The 12,738-nt window shown below is 53.1% G+C and overlaps 1 protein-coding gene across 7 annotated transcripts; it reads right to left on the bottom strand.

The window, feature by feature from the left end:
* Positions 1-3,489: 3,489 nt before the first annotated feature.
* On the bottom strand, positions 3,490-12,375 carry PROSER3 (proline and serine rich 3). 7 transcript variants are annotated; one of them, XM_072751240.1, is made up of 12 exons: positions 12,014-12,261; positions 11,107-11,203; positions 10,601-10,803; positions 9,232-9,359; positions 9,012-9,118; positions 8,276-8,358; positions 8,031-8,173; positions 6,897-6,995; positions 5,042-5,217; positions 3,947-4,925; positions 3,773-3,854; positions 3,490-3,677 (listed from the first exon to the last, which is right to left on the bottom strand). In XM_072751240.1, the coding sequence occupies exons 1-12, from the start codon at positions 12,022-12,024 to the stop codon at positions 3,536-3,538; spliced, it is 2,250 nt and encodes a 749-aa protein (XP_072607341.1). In that variant the 5' UTR covers positions 12,025-12,261; the 3' UTR covers positions 3,490-3,535. The 7 variants fall into 7 exon arrangements, with proteins under 7 accessions (XP_072607341.1, XP_072607343.1, XP_072607342.1 ...); XM_072751242.1 differs by having other exon boundaries at positions 3,490-3,854; positions 12,014-12,375; XM_072751241.1 differs by having other exon boundaries at positions 3,490-3,854; positions 10,601-10,672; positions 12,014-12,267.
* Positions 12,376-12,738: the final 363 nt, after the last annotated feature.

Here is a 12,738-nt window from a genome sequence, read left to right as displayed (position 1 = left end):
CCATCTTGTCAGTCCCGACCCGGACACCGCCCGCCCGCAGAACCCTGAGGGCATTTGCCCACGGACAGTGTCACTGTCTCACATACTCGGCCTGGGACGCGATCCCAGGCACTCTGCGATGGGCCTCGCCCTTCCCGCTGGACATGCTGTCCTTGCCTCCTCCACTGCTTCTTATAGGCCGGTCTCCACCCTTGGCTCCTTTTTTCTAGGAATTGCCTCAGCCCGCAGTTCCAGAACATGACTGCGCCTGCCGTAAAGCCAATCCCAACCGATCCGCCTCTGACTTGAGCCAGGCCCAGGACACTCTATAACGATGCCCTTTCCCAGAGAACCTTTCCACTGGTCATGTTCTCAACAGGGTCCCTCGCCTGGGAAAGTACCGCTTTGTTTCATTCACTCACTCATTCAAAAACTCTGATCACTTAATTTGTGGCTACAGCAATAACCAAAGCAAGGGGAAAATATATCCTGCCCACGTGGCACTCAAAAGCTCCTGGGGGAAGACAATGAACAAAATATCTTAAAATGTAGGGAGTCTGGGGTGGCTCAGACGTTGGGCGTCTGCCTTCGGCTCAGGGTGTGACCCCGGAGTCCTGGGATCGAGTCCCGCATCGGGCTCCCTGCATGGAACCTGCTTCTCCCTCAGCCTGTGTCTCTGCCTCTCTCTCGCTCTCTGTGTGTCTCATGAAAAAATAAGTAAAATCTTTTAAAAAATAACCTAAAAATATCTTAAAATGTAGAAAATTAGGTGATAAATTCTATGGATAAAAAATTAATCAGGGATTGGGGAAAGGGAATCCTGAAGGAGGGGTCAATTTTTTTAAAGATATTATTTATTCATAAGAGACACACACACACAGAGGCAGAGACATAGGCAGACGGAGAAGCAGGCTTTCCGCAGGGATCCTGATGGGGGACTCAATCCCAGGACCCCTGGATCAGGGTTGAGCCAAAGGCAGATGCTCAACCACTGAGCCACCCAGGTGCCCCAAAGGCGGGGTCAATTTATAGTTACTTATTTCAACTTATTGAACTTGATGACTTCACTCCCATCCCAGGGATTTGCTATGTGATGTTCCCATTGCCTACAGTCTCCCCTCAACCCCACCCCACTCCCCACTTACCCTGTGGTGGTTTTAAAACATGACTGCAAATTCTTTGACACTGCTTTCATGAAAAGATGGAATCTATGTCCCCTCACCCTTGAATCTGGGCAACATGGATAATTTCAACCAACAGAGAGTAGTGGAATTGACATTATGTGATATCTAAGACTAAGTAGCAAGAAAACAATGCATCTTCCTTTTTGTCCACCGGAATGACTAGCTCTAGAGCTTTGAGGCACCATATGAGAAGTGCAACTATGCCCAGGAAGCCATGCTTTGAGGAAGCCCAAGCCCTCAAATGTAGAGACCATATGTAAGCACCACAGCGTACAGTTCCAGCTGAGCCAAGCCTTGGAGTCGTCTGGGCCCTGGTGCCAGACTTTAAGTGAAGAAGCTCCAGAGGTCCTGCCCCTGGCTGTTGAGTCTCTCCAGTTGAACCCCTAGACATCATGGAGCACAGATAAATTATCCCTTACTGTGCCTGTCCAAATTTCTGACTCTCAGAATCCATGAACATAATAAAATGATTGTTTTATGCCACTAAGTTTGGGGGATGATTTATAATCCAGCAAAAGTAATTAGGATGGCCCTTTGTCAACTAATTAATTCCTACCTGTCTCAGCTTAAATATAATTTCCTCAGAAATCCCTCTAGGGTCGAGTCACCCCTCAACTAGATCAGATTCTGCTACTGAAACATCTTTCATTTCTCTTTATATCTAAACAGCAATTTCCTTCTTTCTGATTTCATTTAAATGTATGATTTGTTCAGAAAGGCTGAAACAAATATACATCATGTTAATGATATACAGAAGCTACTTAAAGAAACAGATTTTATGTATTTATTTGAGAGAGAGACAGAGAATGCATGCAAGAGATCAAGCACAGGCAGGGAGAAAGAGTGAGAGGGAGAAGCAGGCTCCCGCTGAGCAGGCTCTATTCGAGGACTTTGGGATCATGACCTGGGCCATGGGCAGACACTTAACTGACTGAGCCACCCACATGCTCCCAGAAGCTGCTTTTAACAGAAATCTATTCTATCCTTCTCTTTAATAAATACAGATATCAAAATAATCCTGATCATACATTCTTCAATATTTTATTATGTTTCTAACATACAGCAAAGTTGAAGAATTTTATAGTAGACACCCACATACCTGCCACTTAGATCTTACTAACTGACTGTGGGGTGAGGGAAAGAGATGAGGCAAGAATGGCTATGAGGCTTTTGGCCTGAACAGTTAGAAGGATGGAGCTCAGGAAAGCCAATGAAGGGCAAGTTTTAGGGGAAGTTTGAGAGCTCAGTTTAAGACCTGTGGGGTTTGGGGCACCTGGGTGGCTCAGTGGCTGTCTACCTTTGGCTCAGGGGGTGATTCTGGGGTCCTGGGATGGAGTCCTGCATCGGGCTCCCCATGGGGAGCCCGCTTCTCCCTCTGCCTGTGTCTCTGACTCTCTCTGTGTCCCTTATAAATAAAAAAATAAAATCTTTTAAAAGGGGGATCCCTGGGTAGCTCAGCGGTTTGGCGCCTGCCTTTGGTCCAGGGCGAGATCCTAGAGTCCCGGAATCGAGTCCCACGTCGGGCTCCCTGCATGGATCCTGCTTCTCTTTCTTCCTGTGTCTCTGCCTCTCTCTCTCTCTCTCTCTCATAAATAAATAAATAAATAAATAAATCTTAAAAAAAAATCTTTTAAAAAATAAATTAAAAAGACCTGTGGGGTTTGAGACATCTCTTAGGCCTTTGAGTGGAGATGGTGAGTAGGTAGCAGAATACAGGAGCCTAAGTTTCAGTGGCCAGATTGAGGCTGAAGATAGAAATTTGGGGACCATTAGAATAGAGATGGGTGTCAGAGTGGTGGAACTAGACTAGATCACTTGGGAATGAATACAGATAGTTAAGGCCAGGGCCCTAGGACATGTTAAAGTGACAGGTTGGGGCAATGACAAGGGGCGACCAGAGAGGTGAGAAGGATGGGGCATTGGAAGCAGGGGAAGGAAGTGTCTCCAGGAGGGATGAGCACACTAAATGCTGCTGCTGGCTCAAGCAGGGTGTGGACTGAGGACCGACCATTGCCCAGCACTCTATGACCCCATTAACTTCATGCCCTGAGGACAGCCCTTTGGTCTCAGCTGAGACAGGAGAATCCACTTCTGAGCTGAGAGTCAACTAAGGTGCATCCCAGTCTGGCCTGAAATCTGACCTGGAACCCCTCCCCCATCCTGACCTCAGAGGGCAAACCGGAAGAGATTTTGCCCTAAAGGTCAGGAACTAGAATGGGGGTTTGGCAAGGCAGAGCCGCAGCGGATAGGGGAGGGGAGGGGCAATTTCCCCAAATTAGAATCACCCTCAGGCATTCCAGAACAACTCTTCCTCAGAGACAACCAGTAACGTGAAAAAAATATTTTATTGGGAAAAATACAATTTGTACAAGTCAACGTCGTCTGGTCTCGGGAGGAGCTCCTTCCCTCCGCAGCCGCCTTCCTGGGGACCTGGGGGGCGACCCGGTGGGAGGAGACCAAGTCCCTGGGTCTTCAGTGTGCTCCAGTAGGAGGGACAGTTGCGCGTCCACTTTCCTGCAAAAAAGCCAGCGTCGTAGAGGCTCAGGACTGGGGTCTGGGGTGGTGGGTGGCTCTGGGAAAGGGGTGTCGCAGATCCTGGGGATGGCCACCTTTTCTGCCGTCTCAGCTCGGCCCTCTGAACTCTCAGCAGCTGAAGTACAGGGTCGTCCTGGAACTCGCTGCCGTCGGACTCTAGGGGAAAAAGAGCGAGCGCCAGGAGGCTGACTCGTGCGTGGGGTGCGGGACCGCCACGCAGATCCGCGCAGCCACGGCGACCAGCTCACCTTCTGCAGCCTCCAGAAGTCGGGCCGCCAGGCCCAGCAGATCCGCGGAGGGGGCGTGGCCCGCAGCGGGCGGGGGCGTGGCCACCGCCCCGAGAGGCCCCACCCCGAAGGAAGTGGGCGGGGCTTCGAGAGAAGCAGCCGCCTCCTCGGCTGGAGGGGGCGGGGCCTGGGGCGGCAGATTCCCAGGGACCGCCAAGGGGGCGTCTCCGTCCTTCCCAGGCTCCCACGCCTCTAGGGGGAGCGTGGCCTTGGCTTTCCGAGCCTCGGCTTTGGAGCGACGAGGCGGAGTCTGCGCCTTGGGAAATCGCGATCCAGACTGAGGGGGCGTGACCTCTGAGCCAGGTGGCGTAACCTTGGTTTGGGGGTGTGTGGCCTTGACTTTCAGAGGTTCGGCCTGGGGCAGAGGTGGGCCCCCGGGGTGAGGGGGCGTGTCCTCCAAGGCGTCCGGGAAGAGCCGGGCGGACACTATTTGGCCCAGGGCGCCTCTGAGCTGCGGGCCAGGCCCCTCGTCAGCGGCCGTGACCGTCCCAGCGGACTCCTGGCGCGGGGCCCTGCTACTCCGAGGCTTGGGGCCCTGCCTCTGGGGCTGGGCCGGGCAGCTGGGCGCAGGAGTGGGCGGGTCCTGGGGGGCGGCTGGGGGTGGGAGGGTGCAGGCTGCAGGTGCTGGGGCCGGGGGCACGGGAGCGGGGGCCACGGGGGCGGGGCCCGGAGGCGCAGGGCTGGAGGGCGTGGGAGGCATGGCCCCAAGAGGTACCCAAAGACCAGACTGCGGAGCCCAGAAGAACCCCTGGGGGCTGGGACCCCAAAAGATATGTGGAGAGAACCCAGGGGGGATAGGAGGCCTCTCCATATAAAAGGCCTCCAGGGGACCAGGTCGGGCCACACTGGCCCAAAGTGGGATGCAGTTAGGCTGGGTTCCCAAGGAACCAAGGGTCTCTGCAGGGGCAGGAGGAGCCTGTAGAGAAACGGGGGCGGGGACCTGAGAGGGAGAGAAATGGTAGAGGGGTCTTCAGTCCCCTTCTGGCTCCTCCTTCCTCCAACTTCCCTTAGAGTCCCTCCCTCCAGTCTCCTCACTCGCTCCCTCCCCCATCTCACTGGAGTGGTGGGGACAGGAATCCGAGGTAGCACCCAGGTTCCATCACCCTGCCCTCCTCGAGCCCGTTCAAGCTTCCTCCGCTGCCGCCACTGGTATAGAATGTCATCCTCTGGACGCAGGGGTGCCTGAGAGGAGACAGGGCCCGAAGCAGGGATGCGTGCAGGTGCTGGTGTTGCTGTGGGGTAAGTAGAGGGTGGAAGGGTAAGTTAGGAACTGGGCTGATGAGCAGAGCAAACCAAGGACAGCCTGTGCATATACCCTTCGATTGTACCAGAAAGTTATTCAGACAGGCTCTCCAGGTAATGTCCCAACTCCTCTCCCAAGCAGGAAGTGAGCAAAGGGGCAGAGTCAGAGGAGAGAGCACACAGGGGCTTCTCAGCCTGTCATCATTCAATTCTTTATTCATCAGCAAATATTCACTTAGCTCTTACTGTGTGCCAGGCACTGTTCTGGACCTTGTGGTTACAGCAGTGAACAAGACAGATCCTCCAGAATCTGCCTACTTCTCTCCCACTTTACTGCCCTTTCCTGGGGAGTAAAACCCCCAGAAACCTCTTCTCTGGTCTCTCTGCTTCCGTTATCTCAATCTGTTTCCCCCTGCAGCCAGAGGAAGCCTGGGAACACCTGAGTCCAATCAGGGCCCTCCTGGATTAGAACCCTCCTGTGTCCTAGTAAAAAGCAAAAGTCTTTGAATTTGTGCTTCCCACTGCCTGGAGTGCTGTTCCCTCCTGTGTAGGCACAGGGTTCAATGCCTCACATCCTTCCAATCTTTGCTCAATATCACCTTCTTAGTGAGGCCTTCCCTGGCTCCTCTATTTAAAACTGCAACCACCCCCAGCCCTACCACTCATTATTCTATTTCCTTTTCCATTTTCCTCCTTAGCTCTTTTCACCTCCCAACATATTCAGTGTGGTACATCTCTGCTTACTTCTCTCTCTTCACAATGCCAGCTACACAAGGGCAGTGGTTTTTGTCTATCTGACCGTTACTATATCCCCAGTGTCAAGAACAAGACCTGGTGGGGCACCTGAGTGGCTCAATGGTTGAGCATCTGCCTTTGGCTCAGGGCATGATCCCAGGGTCCTGGGATTGAGTCCCACATCAGGCTCCCTGCAGGGAGTCTCTGCCTGTGTCACCGCTTCTCGCTCTGTCTCTCATGAATAAATAAATAAATCTTTAAAAAAAAAATTGGAACAAGGCCTGCTGCCATCAGTATTTGTAGCATAAATGCCAAGTGAGCTATTTATTATATTGAAGTGCAGTGTCCAGATCTGTGCTAGGGATACAGCAGTGAGGGCAGGGTCACTGGCTGCCCTCAGTTCCACGGGGCAAATGGACATCATTCCCATTACCCAGAGCATAACTTCATCAGTCATGACCATAGGGCTACCATCGTCTCTTAGAAGCCCTACCATCTGATGCTGCACAGAGAAGGGGGGTGTCATTCTGGATCTCTCTCTCTCCCACCTCCCTCTATATCCTGTGACTCTACTTCCAGACCTGGCCACATCCCCCGACTTTGTTCCTCAGGCTCTGGCCCAAGAGAAACTAACTACCAGTGTCTCTCACTGGGGGGTCCAGAGCAGCCAGAGGGAGTCTGTTAATACCCAAGAAATATCACATCCTTCCCTGCTCAGAACCTCCCCCTGGCTCCCCAGTACTAAGATAATGGCCAAATGCCTCCCATGCTTACATGGCCCAATGTAACCCGACTCCTGCCAATTTCTTCCACCTTACCCCAGACTACTCTCACTCGCCACCTCCCCTTGCCCTTTCTTTTCTAGTCCGTTGTGGGCACCATGCTCCCTCCCACCTCAGGTCCTCCCTACATGCTAGAGGGCTGTTGTCCCTACCTTCATCGTCAAGTCTCCACTTAGACAGCACCTCTTCCAAGAAGGTCTTCTCTGACTTCCCAGCATCATGATCCTCTCCTGCATGGCCCTCGTTTCTGCCTACATTTCACAGATGTGGGGTTAGGTAGCTATTTTCTGTCCCACATTCGCTGTATTGTGAGCACCATAAACTGACCATAATCAGTTGCTTGGAACCAGCTGATTCACTGTGGAATCCCCAAGGCCTCATTCACAATAGGTATACAATGTTTTTTAGATGGCAGATTGAGTAAATTTAGTCTGCAGAACAACTCATGAAGTAGCTCCTAGTTTCAACCCTATGTTACAGATGAGAAAACGGAGGCTCAGGAAGGAGAGGTGAATAACAGGTAAGGTGAAGCTGAAAAGGAGCAAAGAATCAGACAAGCAAGAGCTCAGGCAGGATCACACACCAAGCACGAACACCTCTCTTACACTGCCTGCCCCCACTCACTCCAGCCCCACGAGACACACACAGCACCTGTCCTGTGTGCCACTGTGTCCCAGGACCTGGCCACAGAGCAATAGTAATCCAGGTCCTTAATCCCATCTCTGAAATCTGAAGACATCAGATGGCAGGAATTGAGAGTTCAACAGTTTGCCTGCTTCAGCAAAGGCACATCATATGTACAGCACTGGCAGGGGGCTGGCCCAGTCCGCAGACTCAAACACATTAGTATTTGGTTGAACAACACGAAATTGCCAGTATTCAACCATTTTTTACTTACAGAGACAAAGGTATCATGTGGTTCAGTGTAACACACAGCCGTAGCCAAAAGAATGACTGTTCACCCTAAATGAGATTTGGCAAGACTATAAACAGCCTTCGTATTCTTTGGGTCAGATTTTGCTGTTCAATCAGGTGTGGTGCTGAATTAGCAAAAAGCCATGTGATTTTGGAAATTCGTGTTCAGAACGGCAAACAGGACAGAGACAGAGAACCTGTCATGCTAATGATGGGTACTGTTAACAGACCTGTGGTAGGTGCTCCCCGTATTCACCACTCATTTATTACCCCTGTTTTCAAGTTGAAGAACAGAGAGGCCCCTGGAGGCCCCAGGTCACACAGCTGGGATTCACCTCCAGGCTGTTCTCAGTCCTGGCCTCAGAACTTACCCTGTGCCTTGGGGTCAGAGCCCTTGCTGGGGTCAGGGGTGAAGGTCATGGAGAAGGGAGAGAGGCCATCAGAGCTGACGGGGAAGGAGGAGCTGCTGGCATCGCTAGGGCTGAGTGAGGAGGAAGAGGAGATGGAGGCCTTGCTGTAGGGGAGAAAGCAGAAGCGAGGTGACAGGGGTCTCAGAGGCTGTGGGCGGGGCCTGGGGCTGTGGGAGTGGGGAGGGAGATGGGGGCAGGGAAGGCACCTGCGCTTGAGCAGCCTGGCAGCTCTGGTCTGCAGGCTCAGTGTCTCCAGGTCCAGCAGGGATGAGTTCCATGTGTTGAGGCTCTGCGAGGTAAGAGGGATCAGAGGCTAGCCCCCATCTCAAAGGGTGCTGGGAAAGGGGCTCTGGACAGAGGGCCTGGAGTACAGGTCTACACTCCACCTGGTGCCCTCACATGCTGGCTTAGAATCTGCTCCTCCTCCTCAGAGATGGGGGACTTCCTCTGTGATCCACACCCCTCCTGGTAGTAATTGTTGTGGGAGAAGGGTTGACCCCACCTTCCTGACCTGGCCTGGCTAATCACAACAATCTGTCCTCTGCTTCCACAGTGCCTGGCTCAAAGATGAACACATGAGAGTAAGCCCTGGGGCTTTGCATGGAACTACTAGGAAATCCTCTTTCCCCTGAAGTAACTATGTAAGTTAGAAGCCTAGAGTGACTGGGGCCATCTTCGCTACCTCAAGGGGAAGCCTGCCTGAGACTGAGCCCAACAAAGAGGAACAGAGAGCCAAGAGAGTCGAGTTGCTCCTGGTACTGTACAAACACCTGGATCTAGCCATGCCTGAAAGCATATACATTGGGATTTCTTGATTGCATTAGCCAGTAAATCCTCCTTTAGTCTTTAAGCTTCCTTGAATTGGGGATTGACTTTAATTCTATGCCAGGGGTAGTGCTCTCAGTTCAGGTACATAGAGAAGGAAGTGGATGAGGATGTCACCTGCTTCATTTCCTGAAGGGGGGCCACAGCCTTAGCCCGAGAGGCGCTGACCACCTTGGCAAGAGTTGGGACTGCTGTGTTGGGTCTTCCTTCTGGTTCACTGGCTCCTGCCGAGAAGCCCCAGTTGATTTTGGAGGGGGGCCACGAGGAACTTCTGCTGGGGGCATTGATCAGGAGAGGTTTAGAATGGGACTGTAGCGGATGGGACTGTAGCAGGTACCTGCTGCAAGCTGACTGCTGGGGTCTGGAGATTCAGGCCGGAGCCACCAAAAGTCAGCTGCGGTTGGGCCTGCAGGCTGGCGTTCCTCTCGGCTTGTAGGCTGAGCCTGGCGAAACCGGTTTATGTACCTGCGAGCATCAGAGAATGGGAGGTGGGTGAATGAGGAGAGCCAAAGAATAGTAATAATGACAATAACAACCACAACAGCTGATGTTTATCAGTTACCTTGGCAATACCTAGCCCTTGTCCCTCGGCATCTGTTCTCCTCTCATACACAGTAATGCAATATTATGTAAGATTATATGATACAGGGCACATAGCCACTCTTCTACAGATTTATTTAATTTTATCAGGGGTCCCTATAGTTTTATGGCTATGTAACTAGGTTCTTGACCAACAGGGTTTTGTTTTGTTTTTAAATATTTAATTTATTTATTTATGAGACAGAGAGAGAGAGGCAGAGACACATGCAGAGGGAGAAGCAGGCTCCCCGTGGGAAGCCCAATGCGGGACTCGATCCCAGGACCCTGGGATCATGCCCTGAGCCAAAGGCAGATGCTCAACTGCTGAGCAACCCAGGCGTCTCAACCAATAGGGTTATAAGATGAGGAAATGTGATTCTGGATAGTGGATGTGGTTGGGAGCCATTCTGGTCCATAAAGGAAAGGGCAAGAGCCTAGTGATGGGAGGCAGCACAATAGAAGGAAACTGTCCCTGACCCTAGCTGGGGGCTGCCACAGCAGCCCTGGTTGCTTCTGCCTGGACTGTTGGGTGAGGGAGAAATAAATGCTGTCTTTCTTACGCCACAATTAATTTGGGGCTATTTGTTAGAGCAAGTGAACTTGTATCCTACAAATTCAAGTGCTCACCACTATAGCACTTGTTATAGATGCTTTATAGGCAGTAACTCATTGAAAGCTTAAAATAGCCCTGGGGGATATGTGCTGCTAATGTCCATGATTTACAAATGAAGAAACTGAGGCCCAGATCATACAGAGGGTAAGTAACAGAACTGGGATTTGAATGCAGTGAGCCCAGCTCCAGACCTTTTTTTAAAAATATATTTTATTTATTTATTCATGAGAGACACAGAGAGAGGCAGAGACACAGGCAGAGGGAGAAGTAGGCTCTTTGTGGGGAGCCCGATGCGGGACTCGATCCCGGGATCCTGAGATCACCCCTTGAGCCAAAGGCAGATGCTCAACCACTGAGCCACCCAGGTGCCCCAGCTCCATAGCTCTTAATAGTACACATAAAGTTTGGTCCTAAAAGTGCTGCATAAACAACTCTGGCTGTGATGATGATGATGGCATACCTGCCCCCCTCCTGACCCAAACCCTTCCTTCCCCCCAGGGCTGCTGGTACTTACTTGGCCACCACGGACTCCCCGCTGTCAACCAGGGTGGGTGCTGGGGAGGCTCCCACCTGTCCTTCAGTGGTGCTGGGTGGGGAAGGGGTCCCTGAGCTGGACGGCCAGGATTCTCCAAACAGCTCAGAGGAGTTGGGACCTGTGGGCAGAGCCTTGGGAGCTTCTGGGGGCCTGGACCTCTGGGACCTGGATGGGCTTAGGGTCTAAGACAGGGGAGTGGGGAGAAGAAAGTGAGGGCTGAGGGGTTACCCCTGTAGGGGAACAAAGGCACGCATGAAGTGTGTCTCAGTCCAGAGGGGAGGAAACATCCTACAATGGTAACAACTCAGAGTGATTGGGGCCATGATAGGGGATCCAGGACCAGGTGAGGGCACAGCTGTAGGGAGGGAAAAGAGACTGTTTCTTAATTTCTCACCCCTATCTCTCGTCACATGTTCTCCTTCCCTCTAGTAATCACTCCCTCACCACTGGGCTCACACACAGCATCCTCCATGGAGTGTCCTCACCTTGGGGTGCCAAGTCTGGGTCCGGGATGGCAAGTAGCGGCTGTGATCCAGGGGAGCATCCTCAAAGGGGCTGTCTTGGATGGAGAAAACTGGCAGACTGCAAGGGGAGAATGAAGTTGGCCAGCAGAGCCCCCTGCTGGGAGGCTGTGGGTGGAGTCAGGGTTTGGGGTTGGGGAGAGGAGGGCAGACCAGATTACAATTCCCATAGATTCTTGGAAGAGATGAACTATAACTCCCACGAAGCAGCGCTGCACATTCAAGATACTGATACTAGAAGCTCGATTCCCACCAGCCCTTGGAGCAGTCTCAGAAAACCAAGGAATTGCCTAGTGGCAGTTCGTGACCCTGAATCCAATCTAGGAGCCTTTGAAAAATACAGACATGCGGTCCTCGTCCCAGGCCCAGGGCATCCTATCTGTAAGAGAGCTGGTCACCTTCCCAGGTGATTCTGAAGCGGAGCTCGGGTTAAGAACCGCGACTAAACCCCATCACTGTACCTTTCCCATAAGTCCTTGGGATACTGAGGAGGAAATGGTAAATGGACTATAACCCCCCATCGGTAACTGGGCTCTGCCTAAGCAAGAAAGGTCAAGACCAACACCCACTGGAGTCTGGGGGGAAGTTTTAAAGCTCAGAAATTTGATTCCCAAGAGGACACTGGAAACCCTTAGAGGAAAACCCCTTGGAGCCACTTGGAAAGCGTAACGTAAGCCTCTAGGGGACCCGGAGATGCGGAGGTCCCAGGCTGGAGCTGCCAGAGGATGTGGAGCATCTTGGGAGTTGTAGTTCCAGCGCGGTTGAAGAGCAGAGACTCCGGACCCCAGCAAACCTGACCCGACGCTGCGTTCACCGCACCCTGAGTCCTCCCCAGGCCTCCTGTGGTCCCCGGGAGGAGGCTCGGCCTCACCTGCGGTCCATCCCGCAGCCACCTGGGCGCTTCCGCCAGCTCCGCTCCTTCACCGGGCTGAACCCGCGCGCATCTCGGTCGCTTAGCAATGCCCTGCCAGGCCCGCCCCTCTCGGCGGGCGCCCGCGCGGGAAGACAGCGGCCTCCGAGGCGACCAATGATGGAGAGGAAGACAGGAGCAACTGGAAAGTGGCCAGAGGGAGACGCCGCACGACGGGCTGTAACTTCGGCCCGGCTGAGAGAGCATGTTTGATTGGAGGCCCGTAGCGCGCGGCAGTAATTGGCAAGGCTGCGGACCAATGGGAAGGCTCTGAGGGAGAGCTGGCGTTTGGGAGGGTCTATAAAGTACTCGCGCTTTCTAGCAGCGTCTTACGGCCACTCCCCCTTTTGCAGTAGAGCTCCTGTCCCGTCTCCAATCTAAGCACCGGTTTTCGCGTCGCAGGGCAGTCAGGGAGCCTGTGCCCTCTGCAGCCGCCGCCCCCTCCATCCGTCCGACCAGCCAGCCGGCCCCGCGGAGTCATTAGCCACTTCCGTCCTGCTGCAGGAGCAGCTGGTTGCGCGAAGTGCCAGGCCTGGGCTCCTCGCCGAGGTGGTGGGATCAAAATGAGCTATTTCGGGCCCGGCGCGCGGCCCCTGGGGGGCCAGCCTGGACTGTTCGTGCCCGCGCCCTCTGGCCGCTGCTCACCTGGCAGCCCCCGCTTCCCTGCGCACCCGAGACTGAGTCAG

Source organism: Vulpes vulpes, chromosome 1 (genome assembly GCF_048418805.1).
Source record: "Vulpes vulpes isolate BD-2025 chromosome 1, VulVul3, whole genome shotgun sequence".
NCBI classification, from domain to species: Eukaryota; Metazoa; Chordata; class Mammalia; order Carnivora; family Canidae; genus Vulpes; species Vulpes vulpes.
Note: the sequence above shows the minus strand (reverse complement) of the source record. Positions and strands in the feature narration are given on the sequence as shown.